Source organism: Balaenoptera ricei, chromosome 5, assembly GCF_028023285.1.
Source record: "Balaenoptera ricei isolate mBalRic1 chromosome 5, mBalRic1.hap2, whole genome shotgun sequence".
Classification (NCBI taxonomy): domain Eukaryota; kingdom Metazoa; phylum Chordata; class Mammalia; order Artiodactyla; family Balaenopteridae; genus Balaenoptera; species Balaenoptera ricei.
Window position 1 is genome coordinate 77,141,108 of NC_082643.1, and position 15,312 is coordinate 77,156,419.

General features: G+C 37.7%; 1 protein-coding gene across 14 annotated transcripts in view; it reads left to right on the forward strand.

The window, feature by feature from the left end:
* Positions 1–15,312, forward strand: part of APBB2 (amyloid beta precursor protein binding family B member 2) — a 364,010-nt gene that overhangs the window by 158,116 nt on the left and 190,582 nt on the right. For all 14 annotated transcript variants that reach the window (XM_059923127.1, XM_059923130.1, XM_059923126.1 and 11 more), the window contains one exon: positions 5,672–5,740. In XM_059923127.1, the coding sequence (XP_059779110.1) occupies positions 5,722–5,740 (19 nt within the window). In that variant the 5' untranslated portion in view covers positions 5,672–5,721. The remainder of the gene's footprint in view (positions 1–5,671; positions 5,741–15,312) is intronic.

Here is a 15,312-nt window from a genome sequence, read left to right on the forward strand (position 1 = left end):
GTGCACAGGACAGAGAGCGAAGTAAATTGAGAGGAATTTGTCAGATTTTTTTTTTTAACTGTATTTGGGGAAGAGAGGTAAAGTGAAATTCTTTGTCTTATTTTTATTTTTTATCTTTTGTTTCTCTGGCATCCTTTAAAAGTACATAGGAAGTTCTCATCACAAGATTAAAAAAAAGTTTTGTAACTGTGTATGGTGATGGATGTTAACTGGACTTAGTGTAGTGATCATTTTGCAATATATAAAAATATCAAATCATTATGTTCTACACCTGAAAATATAATTTTATGTCAATTATACCTCAATTTAAAAAAATAAAAATAAGTAAGGCAGTCCTCCTTTCAAGGTATTTACCCTCTGTTGGGAAAGAAGATAAAAATAAAAATTTAATGTTGTGCCTTAAGCGTAATAAGAGAAGTGTGTAGAAAGTTTAGTGGTGGGATAATAGTGATTAAACAAGTAGGTAATTCAGAGAACATTTTATCAAGGATGCAGTACTTGAGCTGGATCTGAATGGATGAACACTTGTGAGTTTTCGTTTATTTTTGGAAAAAAGGAGTTACACACAACTTTAGCTTATTAAGGAGTAATTTCTCATCCTTATAGCCAAAGGATCAGGCAGTGAGAGCAGGAGAAGACACCAGTTTTGCACATGGTTGCTGAAAGCTGGCTGTGAACCTCCGTGGTGGTGGTGGGCAGTGCCCACCCTGCACGCTGCTCTCTCTTCCTTCAGACCGGGAGTGGTAACTTGTTCTTACTGGTCCTGGGGTCTGCATTATCGCTTGTCGTTTTCCTACTCTGCCCACTTTTTTAAAAAAATAGTCCTTTAATTAGACCCTCCTCAAAATATTCCATTTGAATGTGTCATCTATTTCCTGTTTGAAGCCTGTTGGGTACAGTGTATAATTACATAGTGAAAAAAGGTAAAATACACAATAAAAATAAGGGAAAAATTCTTTTTATTCTAAATTACAAACACAATATCGCAAATAAAAAGACCAGTCAGTTACTAAGGCAAATGGAGCACATAAGGGCCTGATTATAGTGAGATAGTTTACTGAAGCATTCTTGGTCTGGGCGTATCATATTGACAAAAATAAAGGCATTGAGGATTGGAGTGTTATCATATAAAACATTGAACTAATATATATGTATATAATTTTGAATTTTTATATTTATGTCCAATGGGGAGGAAAAGTACACAGCATCTTATTATACTGAACCAAAATACAAGTGGGCATTCAATTTACTTGTTCACTTCTTTATTTGTTTACTAGTGCTTTTGTGATTTCTGCTTAGGCTGCTCCTCTGTGGTCATGTTGGACATTTATTGAGCTCCAGTGGCATTGTCACAAGGCACATAAACATTATGCATTTTCCTAAATGTGACACATAAAAACACTGCTGGAAGGGAAACCTGTTGCTAGATTGATTCATTTAATTTCATCGTTTGTTTTGAAATCACAATCATATCTCTTTTTTTTTGGCCACGCCCCCAGGCTTGTGGGATCTTAGTTTCCCGACCAGGGATGAACCCAGGCCCCGGGAGTGAAAGCGCAGAGTCCCAGCCACTGGACCACCAGGGAATTCCCACGATTATATTCTTAATGTGGAGCTTGTGGTGGCCTACCCTGGGTCTTGGGTGTCTTGGCAACTCACTATGTGATTTTTATGGAAACAAAGGCACTTGCTCTGAAAGCTGGTATACCTCCTCTAGCTTACAACTGAGGGAGCATTTGCTTTGCTTTTTCTGGGAAAAGAAGATAGTATTTTGAGTAGGGTGAAGTTTCCGAATCCACCTACATTCCCTAGGTCAGTACTTCTCCAATAGAAATATAATTCAAGCCACATATATATGTAAGTTGAAATTTTCTAGTACCCACATTTTAAAAAATGGGTGAAATTAATTTTAACAATGCATTTTATTTAACTCATTATACTCAAAATGTTATCATTTCAACACGTAATCAATGTTTTAAAATTATTGAGATATTTTACATTTATTTTCATGCAAAGGCTCCAAAATCAGCATGTTTTAACACTCAACTCAGATGTAGAATTTTCACTGGAAATACTTGATCATAAAGTTTAGAGTTGGAAGTAGATTTACCTACCCAAGAAGTTCCAAACTTACTTAAAATGTTTCCCCCAAAGAGTCAAGCATCAGTTTATAAATTTATATTTAAATTAATGACAATGGGCCCTTGAGCAATACTGGATTAAGCATTCCCTCCACATCCCAGGATTCAACCAACCACAGATCACGTAGGACTACAGTATTCACTATTGAAAAATAAATGGGTGTAAGTGGATCAGCTCAGTTCAAACCTGCGTTGTTTAAGGGTCAACTGCATACTTAAATAAAATTAAAAATTCACCTTCCAAGTGTTAGCAGCTCCATGTTGCTCTTAGTGGCTACCTGCTATAGAATATTCTTAAAACCATACTTGAGTGCTTTTATACTTTCTCAGGTTATTATTTATGTAGAATTAATCCATGCTACAAAGTCCTCGGAAACTGTTTTACTACATTACATTTATTCATCAAGGATATAAGCACCTAGGGAAAAACAGTTCTGCATTTTGTGCTTCATCTCCAGGGCTAGGGAGTGCCTTGCATAGCGTTTAGGTGTTTAATAACTTTATCCTGCTAAATACTGTTTAGTCTGCAAATTGCAACATAAATTTAACTTTCTCAGGGGAGTGTTTCCTGACTCTCCAGGCTATCTATATCACCTGTTCCTTCGTTAAATTTTCTCATAGAACTGAATTCTTTTCCTCTAGAACATATATACTTACACACTGATTTGATTAATTTTCTGATTAATATCCATCTCCCCAGCTAGTCTATAAGTTCCAAAAGAGGGAAGAATGTGTTTTTTTTCACTAAAGTGCTTCATGCTCCCAGCATAATTCATGGCACATATGGATTAAGTATTGGTCAGATGATAATACTAGCACAGGGCCTTTTTAAAAATGAAGTGAGGGGCTTCCCTGGTGGCGCAGTGGTTGAGAGTCTGCCTGCCAATGCAGGGGACACGGGTTCGAGCCCTGGTCTGGGAAGATCCCACGTGCCGCGGAGCAGCTGGGCCCGTGAGCCACAATTACTGAGCCTGCGCTCCGCAACAAGAGAGGCCGCGATAGTGAGAGGCCCGCGCACCGCGATGAAGAGTGGCCCCCGCTCGCCGCAACTGGAGGAGGCCCTTGCACAGAAACGAAGACCCAACACAGCCATAAATAAATAAATAAACAAATACTTAAAAAAAAAAAAGAAGTGATTAGCAGAATGTCCAAGTATTAACTTTATAGAAATCAGAGTTTGTTTTGTGTTGGAGAAAAAGGAATATTTTATTTTAAGTATAATACAAACTAAGATATGCAAATTTTAAATTTTTGTTCAAGCCTTTTCAAAATACTCCTGTAAAGCCTTTTCTTAGCTTTCTTTCTACTTTATTGGTATTCATTTTCTTGATAGCTATCATAATCTGCTATGCTTATAACTGAACGTATACTGAAGACAAAAACTGAAAGAAAGGAAAAGTGAATTGTGAAATACCTTTAAGGAGTTGAGAAAGATACAGGGCAGAAGCAAAGGTGCATAGAGGAAACATCTCTTGCTGTTTCAGGACGGTTTAAATTAAGCCCACCCTTTTAATTATACCAAAGTAATGAGCCTTACCCACAATATGTGCAAATATAATTTTAAAATGTATGGTGGACCAGTAGACAAGGTTGTCAGGTCATTACCTAAATCATAAGTTGGAAGTAATGCCCGTTAAAGGTTACTAGTTTGGAAAGGTTAGATTAGAATTTAGTCTTTGCAAATATAAAGTTTCTCAACTTGAATAATGCTTTAGAAAACCACTAACATTTAACTTTTTTTTAACATTTCATGGAAGTATAGTAAGCATACAGAAATGTACACATAAGGGTACATCTTGATGAATTTTCACATCCAGATCAAGAAGTATATTACCATCACAACATCCCAGAGGCCACTTTCTTGCTTCTTCCCCTTTCCTGCCCTCCAGGGCAAACTATCTTGACATAATAGATAGGTTTTTCCTGTTTTTGTACTTTATATAAATGGAATCATGCAGTATCCACATTTGAATTAATATAATGGTTTGTTATTCTAAGTGACACATCTGATAGCAACTCATTGAAAACAAAGTCTGTTTTCAGTTTTCCTTGTTATGTATCTAATGTGGTAAACTGGCAGTTTACCAGTGTATCTAGTTCTTTATTATTCCTTTAAGACATTTTCTATGTAAATGCAAGTATGTGTGTGTGTATATGCATACACACATATATATATGTATATGGTTTTAAAAATTTTACTCAAATTTGATCATGCATATTATTTACCTTTGTGATGTGTCTTAAGGCCCCTTTTGTATCAGGTCATGTAGATTCGATTCATTTTTTTGTAATGGCAGCACAGTACTCTGTTGTATGGCTGCATCATAGTTTAATGAAGCACTTATCCACTGATGAACAGCTAGGTTGTTACTGATCTTTTGCTTTTAGAACAACAGAGTCTACGTAAGTTTATTTGTAAAATAAATTCTTAGGAAAGGAATTGCTGAGCAGTAGGGTCCATGCATTTTAAATTTGCTCATATATTTCTAAATGGCTCTGCAAAGAATTTTACCAGTTTTTACTCACACCAGCAAGATTTGGAAATTCCTATTTCCAGTGTCCTTGCCTTAGATTATGTGTTATCAAGCTTATTAATCTTTGCAGTTGGCTACAGGAAAACTAGTAAGTCATTGTTATTTAAATTTGCATTTTCTTCAGTTTTGAGTGAGGTTAGTTGTTAGGACTTGTTTCTGTCCTTTGCTCATTTTCCTACAGGCTCGTTTATATTTTTCTTAATTTCAAAGAGCTCTTTCTATATAAAGGGAATTTACCTTTTTATGTCATCTATGGTGTGAACTTTTTTTTTTATTTGAAGTATAGTTGATTTACAACGTTGAGTTTCAGATGTACAGAAAATTGATTCAGTTATATATATATATATATATTCTCTTTCAGATTCTATTCCATAATAGGTTATTTCAAGATATTGAATATAGTTCCCTGTGCTATATAGTAGGTCCTGTTAGTTATCTGTTTTATATATAGTATATATATATATCTGTTAATCCCAAACTCCTAATTTATCCTTCCTCCCACCTTCCCCCTTTGGTAAACATAAGTTTGTTATCCATGTCAGTGAGTCTGATTCTGTTTTGTAAATAAGTTCATTTGTAATGAATTCTTTTTTCAGTTTGTTTTTTGTCTTTGTTGTGTTTATAGCCTTTTTTTTTTCCTTAACAGAAGGTTTAAATTTTTGTGGTGAAATTTACCAGTGTTTTTCTTTACTGGCTTCTGAATTGTGTGTTCTTAATGAGAAAAAGCATTGGAAACTTGAGATCGATAGATAGATAACTTAAACTTGGCATGGAAAAAAATCTCAAGAAATGTTTGTGGGAAATGTGGTTAAGCAGGAATTCAAATTTCAGTCAAAAGTGGTTTGGCCAACTATAAGTAAACCAAATTTGGACACTATCTGCCAAGATTTGCTTAATATTTTTAACAGCTTTTAGAAGAATTTTCAATGCTATGCTTTTTTCCTTTCATGCTTTGTTATTTGGGGTTTTAATTTCTCAAATGATCCCTCTTTTCAGATTTCAGATTATAACCTATTTCCTGCACCATTGCTGACGTCCAGTGACCCATGTCAGAAGTACTTCCAGGTCAGATATACTTTCACATGTTTCAGTGCAGCATACTAGTTGACTTAAAACTTTAACAAATATATATACTAGATAATTGTTTTGATGTTAAACTTATGATTTACTATAATAACATGTTTTGGCTTTTTTATTGTTTCTCACTAATGTACTAGAAAGGTGGATCTTTAAAATAAGATAGAAGAATTAATTGAACTTAACTGCATGCATGTATTAATTGCATGACTCTACTAATATCATAATGTGAAAACATTTTAGTTGACTGTAACAGAAAACTAAAACTCTGTCACATTTTGCCATGTAGGATTGCATGTTATAGCCTGTGAACTGTTAAATTTGAACAAAGGAGGCATTGGTGGTGAGTCTGCATAAACAGCATCTTAGGCATTGCGGGGTTTGTCTAGAATAGAGCTCCCAATTCAGAATTCTCCCTGGATCTAATGCTGATTAATTTCAGGCCTTAATAAGAAAACCAACTTAATTTCATTGTATGCCCCTTTCTCTGTGTCGTGATGGATCCTAGTCTGCATACAACGTGGTGTGGGATTTAGTTCTTAGCCTCATAGTAATATAATAAGAAAAAAACAATTGCAATGACATTTTGTATTAAACATAATATAGGACTGTAAGTGGCAAATAGATCTAGGTAGATTCTATACTTGTTAGGGCACATACCACTCTGCAAATTCTGAGTTTCTAAATAAGTAAATTTAAACCATGGACAAATAGATGTTAATGTCCCTAAATTCTAAAATTAAACTCAATAAGTATGTCCAAGTCTTTTTCTCCTTTATATAACACTGCATGTTACATTTCAACAGAGAACTAAAATTAAAACATAATAAAATAAACACTAAGCTAAGTAGAGGCAGTTGAGTGACCGGAAATATCCTTTTATTAAAGACAGCTGAAAACAATGTGACCAACCTAAATTCACACAGGAAAATTAGGAACTTAGAGGCAATTCTTAGAAGCCGGTTTAGGGGCAGGGAGTAGATTTTCTTTGTAAATCCATATTTGAGTAAGTATATTAATTTTGCAAAATCAAAGCAAATACATGTGTCCTTTGACGAATACATTTTAAGTGTTGAGAAGAGTTCCTTCTAGGAATTCTTTAGCATTTAAAGTCTTTTATTACATTGCAAAATAGACTCAGCATGGAAACATAAGAATAAAGCTGACAAACATGTAAACAATGTGTTTCCCTCTAAATAGAGGCGAACTAATCAAATAACTTATAGAAATTTCTTATTGTCACTATATTTTGTTATACCAATTATTCACTTTTCCTGTTGTTACTCAAATTGCTTTATTCATTGGTAGTTATATAAGAGATAATGAAACCGTTATCCAGCGTGGTTTTTAATAACAGCTACTGCTATCATGCATTGGTATAAGATGTAACACATTTTACAAGGAAAACGGTATTTTTATTTCAGTAGAGTATCATTCCAGCCACTTTTTACCTGAAAATCCAATCGCAGCTAGTGAAGTAGAGTATGGACCAATAATTAGGATAAGGTTTGCTTTAAAGCCCATTTTCAACTCTTAGGAGCTGTGACTGCAGGAAGCCTTTAAAAAAACAAACATGCCAGAATGTATACGCTTATATGTCTTGGAAAATTCCTGTTGAACCTTCGAGATTCAACACAGGAGTCCCTTCCAAGTAGGTCTCAGCCTGTGACATAGTAGAGTAACTACCCTATTTCAAGGATTCTGCCCTTGTTTAATGTTTTTTTTTTCTCTTTTGGAATTGCCTTGAGGCCAGCTTATCAGATTTTCAAGAAAATCTATGTTGTTACTTTAGTTTACCTACTTTTCCTCACCTAAACCAGCTTGATCACTGACTATGTTAGTCAAACTTGGCCATAAAACTCTAGAGCTATATTTAAAAAATACAGTTGTCTTCAGAAGACATCATTTAGAAGAAGATGAAATGATGAAAACAGCTTAGAAATTGAGCAAAGAAAATATCCTTGGGATAAGCATATAATATGCCAAGGTGACTACATCTGCTGGGTGTGATGTTGATATACCAGGTTATTTTCCCACCTGGAGTGCCTTTCTCTTCCTTGTCCACTGGTGGACCCTAACCCTATCCTTCAAGACCCAGCTCAGCTGTTCCTTTTGTGGGAGTCTTCCTTGAACCTCTGTCCTCATCCTTAATACCTTCTTCTCGTACCCTGTGCGTACTTTAGCCATTGGGAGTTTTGTTAATAACGTATCCTTGTCTCTGCCCTGAGTTTCTTGAAGAAAAGTGTTTGGTACATCTTTCTTGACTTTCCTCAGATCCACTTGGGATGTTGAGTGGAGTGAGCCCTCAGGCAGTTTAGCTGAATGGGGCATGGGAAACCCTTAGGTGGGGCAGACCTAGTGGGTGAAATCACCTCTTTATCTTAGAGCCTGGGGCAGTTGTCCTGTGAACCAGCTGTGTGCCGTTGTCCTCCTGGTTTAAAAACTTCTAAGGTTCTAATCCTGTGATCTCTCTGACCCAGGGACCCAAGCTGCCTCCTAATAACCTTTGCCTCCTTTGTTCATAGAGAAGTTCTTATCATTTTTGTCACATTGAGAGTTTACTTTCATGAGTAATTTCAGGAAACCAGCTTTATCTTGCCTCTCCTTCCTAAAAGAAAAAAAATCTGAGTTTACTTCATTTCCTTCACACTTTGAGGTCTAGTTCAAAAGGCAACATTCCTCAGGGTAGAAGTTTTGCTGTTAACTCCTCAGTGGAAATAAAGTTGTATAGCAGAAAAATTAAAAAATGAAGAAAATGTGAAGTCTCATTTAAGAATTGGTCAGGCATTGAGCTTCCCCGGCCCGTTTGTCAATTTCCAATTTTGTTAAGCATGCCAAGGGAGCAGAGGGAGAGCAGCAGGTTATTGAAGAGAGGAGTTTCCTGTCATTACTGACAAACTTTCTTTGACAGGAGGCTAGAGGTCTCAGAAAAGAGAAGGCGGGAGGGCAGGTTTAACTCCGGGCTCCAGCATGGATTTGTATTAGGATGTCACCTGAGTTACGGGGTTACATCTCAGGGCTGGGATCTTTGCGACTCAGAGTTTGAGGAAGGCTTTGTTAGCCATGAAATTAAAGTGATCCTGGCTTACCTAATTTTAGTTGGGCTTCATAAAAAATACTCTGTGCATTATATTAACTACAGCTCTTTTACTTGCTGAAAATCTATTGGCTTCAATACCCTGGAAGTCCCGGCACCTCATGTTTCAGGCATGACTCGTTTCAGGGATTCCAGCAATGTCATTAGGGCATGTTCACTTTCTCTCTGTTTCCTGGCTCTGTCTGCCCATTTGTTAGGTCTTACGTACACAGGTGTCTCTTCATGGTGACCTCTTAAGGCTCTAGGCTTATATCTTCTAGTTCAAGAAAAAGAGAAAAGAGAGCACTTCTCTTCTGATCATTCTGGCAGAAGGCTTAGGATTTGTCATATGCTTTTCCTTGAACCAGTCACCACAGCCATGGAGATTTGCTCCTCTGATTGGCTGGGCCCAGGCCATGGACCTCATGAATAAGGGATTGAGTCATCTCTGCCTGCAACACAGGGGCTGAATTCCTCTGTGAGAGCAGATATTTTAATTTTGTCAGTTTTGTTCACTGCTGTCTCCTGAGCAGTTAGAACTGTATCTGTCGCATAGTAATGCACGAAAAAATATTTGTTGAATGAATGAATGAGCATGGAGGGAGGCTGATTCTCAAGAAAAATTGTGACGCTTTTACCAGAAAAGGAGGAAATACATGCCAGGTCATAACAGATGTTTGTGCATCGTGCATGCAGGAGAGTGACAGCAGTAGTAATATGAGCTCTTGTCACACTCTTAGCTCTGGACGTATACCGAGCTCTGGAATAGGAATCGAGCCTCTTGAATTGGTGTTGGATCTTTGTGAGTTATGCTCAAGACAGCATGATGAATAGATGTGGAGGTGATGGCAAAGTCATGGGTCCCATTCACCTTCGAGATATCCAGGGGCAGAGCCACCTTTGTACTGAAGACTGGCCCTCAGGGTTATTGGCATTTGCTTGCTCATTCCTCATTCATTTTGCTTATTTTGTACACTGTTGTGTTCTTGACCTTGAGAAGAGCAACTGGTATGTAATAGATGCTCAGAAAGTGTTTAGTTAATGAATGAGTGAAAAATATTTAGTTAATAAATGAGTGAACGATGAATGAACCAAACATTTATTGGGTGCTCTTATGTGCCAGGCTTTGTAAAAGGAACTGGAAACTCTGGAATATAAAAAGGAAAGGGGAATGCAAATCAAAATTAAATCACACTTGTTTGGGTAGCTATAATCAAAAAGAGACAATAACAAGTGTTGACAAGAATGTAGAGAAATCAAAACCTTTATGCATTGCCAGTGGGAATGTAAACTGGTGCAACTGCTTTGCAGAACAGTCTGGCAGTTCCTCACAAGGTTTTATATACACACACACACACACACACACGTATACGTATGGTATGTATGTCTATATATACGTGTGCACATCACAGGAGAATTATAATCAGCAGTTCCGCTCTTGGGTATATATCCAAGAGAATTGAAAACATATGTCCACACAAAAACTTGTACACAAATGTTCATGGCAGCATTATTCATAATAGCTAAAAAGTGTAAACAATCCAAATACCTGTTAACTGATGAACAGATAAACAAAATGTGGTAGATCCATACAGTAGAATATGATTTGATCATAAAAAGGAATGAAGTAGTGATACATACTAAAACATGGATGAACCTTAAGGATACACATAAGTGAAGGAAGCTAATCACAGAGACCACATATTGTATGAGTCTGTTTATATGAAATGTCCAGAACAGGCAAACCCATGAAGACGGAAAGTAGATTAGTGGTTTTCAGGGGCTTAGGGGAGGGAGGAATAGAGAGTGACTGCTCATGAGTACAGGATTTCCTTTTGGGGTGATAAAAATGTTCTGCAATTAGGTTGTAGCGATGAATGCACAACTCTGTGCATATGCTAAAGACCCCTGAATTATACTTTAAAAAGGTGAACTTTATGGTATGTGAATTATATCTCAATAAAACTGTCATAAAAAGTGAACAAAACAGTCACTGCCCTCAAGGCACTTGCGGTATTGAAGGGGAGCGAGATCTCTCAATTGATATTATAATATAGTATAGAAGTGCTGATGTGAACTGCATGTCACACACCTAGCACAGAGGATTATGTTCAAGAGTCAGAGAAGGCCTAAAGGAGGACATGTGAGCTGGGTTTTGAAGGGATTTATAGGAGTTTTCAGGCAGGAAATAGGGCAGGGGTAAAGCAGATGAGGGCAAAGGACCTTCCCAGGCAGAGGAAACAAATGCTATGTGCAGAGGCAAAGGGTTGTGAAGAGGCTTAGCATCCTCAGAAAAGTTCACTGTTGCTGTCATTGTAGGGACCACGGCGGGAGGGGGAGGTGCAGTGACAGGAGATGCGATGGGAAGGGTAGATTTAGGCTAGCAGCGGAGAATTTGAAGTGCCTTGTATACTGAGCTGAATTTGGACAACAGGGAGCCAGTAGAAATTTTTAAACTGAGAATTGCACGGTCCGTTTGTTTTTAGAATTACAGAGGACGAACTGTATCAGGGTAGACTGGAGTTTGAGAGACCGTTGTGCTTGGGAGATATAGAAGGAAACTTAAAGTGGTGAGAACCTGAAAGCAGCCCTAAAGATGGTGAGAAGGGGGAACTCAATTTATTGGAGAAACGTCTTCCAGTAAAATAGACAGAGTTTGGTAGGATAAGAAACTCATGAAGGGCTATTCCCAGGTTTCCAGGCAGGGAATTCGGGAGAATGGCAATGCTGTGAATTCTCAGTTAGCATCCAGCCCGTGCGTTAGTGGACTTAACTTCCCCTCTTTCCCCAGTTTATAGGGAGTATTATACCAAGTTTTCTTTGATCTATAACTATAGTAAACTCATGTGAGGCAGAGAAAAATGGAACCAGCTTAAATACACCAACTTTTGAGAGTCTCAATATAGCATCTTTCATTCTATATCCTTTCATTTCCACGTCCATAGAGCATCTGTTTTTCAACATAATTTGTTATATTATTGTTATGTTGCTATTTCCCATTCTACTTAATCCTCTTCTGTTCAGTGTTATTAATGATGCAGATGGTAAACAGGAGGAGATAAGGAACAGAGGAAGGCCCGGAATTGGGTGGTGGGGATCACAGGGTGACAGGAACACGTGTGTTGTGTGCACCAGAGCCTCTGCTGGGCCTCCAGTTTTCTTCACACCAAAGCTTGGAGAACTTTAAGCTGTTGGGATCACAGCTGTTGAGAAATCATGTTTGGCAAAGAAGTACACCAGACTGCTCTGGGTCAAAAAAAAAAAAAAAAAAGGCTCTTTGACTCTAAATAGTCTTTTCTTCTTTGGGGAGTTATGACAGAATTGACCAGGAATTTTCTTGAGCTGAGACTGAGGAGCAAAATAAATTGGTCTAGACAGTGTTGAAGGATTTTATTTTAAATCTTGCCCAGATGCTGCTTGCACGGGGGGAAAGCTGAGATAACTGACCACTGATCACCTTTTCCCTTTCTGAGAGCATTAGTCTTTTTCAAGGAAAGGAAAAATGAATTTACCGTTGACTATTTAGGCAGTAATGGTGGTTTCCTTTCAATCTTTAAGAAGAAACTCAAAAATTTAACCTAGGCTTTTTAAGTAAACATTTCTTGAGATGTTAATGAAACACTTGTCTTTTTCATTTTATTCAACAGTTTATTCTACGAACATTTACTGAGTGCCTACTGCATGCTAGGCCGCTGTGCTTGTTGCTGGAAGTCACAGCTTAGTGGTAAACTCAAATAGGTTAAAAATAAAACAGTGTGAGAAATGCTGTTATGCTGTGGAGAAATGGAGATAGGTTTATGAAGGGTGTAGAAGAAGCAGCCCTGGAGCCTGTCTAGAGGGGCAAGAGAAGGCTTCCCAAAGAGGTGACATCTACCCTGAATCTTAAAGGTGGAGTAGAAATTTGCCAGGAAGGAGGGAGGGATGCTGAGAATGTGTGCATGTACAAGGAACATGACATGTGTGACCAGAGTGTTTCAAGAGCCTCTGAAATCATTAACATGCATATGTCTCATCTTTTTCTTCCAAATCTCTCACTTACTGCAATGGTTCTCAGCCTTGGCCACACACTGGAATCACCCAAAGAACATTCCATTTTAATACCCTGACTGGGCCCAATCCCAAACTAATTGAATCAGAATTTGGGAGTGTCTTAGGGTGTGGGACCTGGGCTTCTGGGCTTTTTAAAAGCTCCCCAAGGTATGCATGCAGCTAGGGTTGGAGCAATCCCTTGTTCCTGTCACACCTGTTCCCTTACCTTTCGGAGACCTCTGACCCCTTGGCCTTTTCCTTTTCCCCTAGCTCTTCACCCTCCTCCTGGCTCTGTCTCCTGCCCTCCCCAGGCCAGATCCTGGAGTGCATTCCTCACTGTTCACATCTGACACCTTAATCATGTCTCCCCCTCTGTGCCTATTTCTTTCCTTTTTAAAAATCCCATTCCATAGGTTGCCTTTTCATTTTCTGTCTGACTTACTTCACTCAGTATGACAATCTCTGGGTCCATCCATGTCACTGCAAATGGCATTATTTTTTACTTTTTTATGGCTGAGTAATATTCCATTGTGTATTTGTACCACATCTTCTTTATCCATTCCTCCGTTGATGGACATTTAGGTTGCTTCCATGTCCTGGCTATTTTAAACAGTGCTGCAGTGAACATTGGGGTACCTATATATTTTCGAATTACAGTTTTCTCCAGAAATATATCCCCAGGAGTGGGATTCCTGGATCATATGGTAGCTCTATTTTTAGTTTTTTCAGGAATCTTCATACTGTTCTCTATAGTGGCTATGCCAATTTACATTCCCACCAACAGTGTAGGAAGTTTCCCTTTTCTCCACACCCTCTCCAGCATTTATTGTTGTAGATTTTTTTGATTCTGACCAGTGTGAGGTGATGTACCTCACTGTAGTTTTGACTTGCATTTCTCTAATAATTAGTGATGTTGAGTATCTTTTCATGTGCTTTTTGGCCATCTCTGTGTCTTCTTTGGAGAAATGTCTATTTAGGTCTTCTGCCCATTTTTTGTTTGGGTTGTTTATTTTTTTGATATTGAGCTGCATGAGCTGTTTGTATATTCTGGAGATTAATCCTTTGTCCATTGCTTCATTTGCAAATATTTTCTCCCATTCTGAGGGTTGTCTTTTCATCTTGTTTATGGTTTCCTTTGCTGTACAAAAGCTTTTAAGTTTAATTAGGTCCCATTTGTTTATTTTTGTTTTTATTTTCATTACTCTAGGAGGTGGATCAAAAAAGATCTTGCTGCGATTTATGTGAGAGAGTGTTCTGCCTATGTTTTCCTCTAAGGGTTTTATAGTATCCAGTCTTACACTTAGGTATTTCATCCATTTGAGTTTATTTTTGTGTATGGTGTTAGAAAATGTTCTAATTTTATTCTTTTACCTGTAGCTGTCCAGTTTTTCCCAGCACCACTTACCTAAGAGACTGTCTTTTCTCCACTGTATATTCTTGCCTTCTTTCTCATAGATTAGGTGACCATAGGTGCATGTGTTTATCTCTGGACTTTCTATCCTGTTCCACTGATCTATATTTCTGTTTCTGTGCCAGTACCATACTGTTTTGATTACTGTAGCTTTGTAGTATAGTCTGAAGTCAGGGAGCCCGATTCCTCCAGCTCTGTTGGCTCAAAGTTTTTATCTGTCACATCCAGGGTATAAAAGCCACTTAAATATTAACTCACCAAAAAATTTTGATGGTATTCTTTCTGAAAATGTTTATAATTATAAACAGAGTAAATTAAAAATTCTCCCTAATAACATTGCTAGGATATAGTACCTAACATCGTAAAATAGCCTCATAGCAATTTTTTTGCCATACCTTCTAAAAAGCCAGCAGATTGCCAGATTTTTTAAAATAATGTCACTCTAAATACCCAGAAGTCTAAATGTAATTTTCTCTTGTGTGCCTATGTTATGGTTGTGTGTCTCAGGGAAAACTTCATGTGGGTTCAAGGTGGGCCCTTTTCATAGCAAATGCTGCTATGGAGTGAGGTTGAATTATAAATTGAAATATGTTTTCTGTAAAATGGTAGTAGTAGCCAAAACAGTATACATTTTTGTTTAAAATTTAGTCATCAGAGTAGTGTTTAAAAGGGAAAAACAAACCAGATTCTCAATGAAGCCCAAGTGCAGTAGGTGCTGGGTAAGCAGGAATCCTTATAAATAATAATTCTAAAGAATGGGGCCCAAAGTCTAACCACTTTGGGTTACAGCCTTAGCTATCTCTGTGGGCCATATGGTCATTCTGTTGTAAATATGGACACTGCCTGGAGTGTACAGTTGTTCCCTAGCTACCAAGAAGCACACAGACTCTAGAATCAGTGGGTGACTCTTTTCTAAAATAGCTTATCCTGAGTATCAGATGATGGAAAGGGATACCTCTGAGCTCCCGAACAGTAGAACATTCTTACCTTACTTCCCTGCGGAGGTCTCTGTTTTGCCTGGTGGAGGAAGAGGGAGTTGTCACA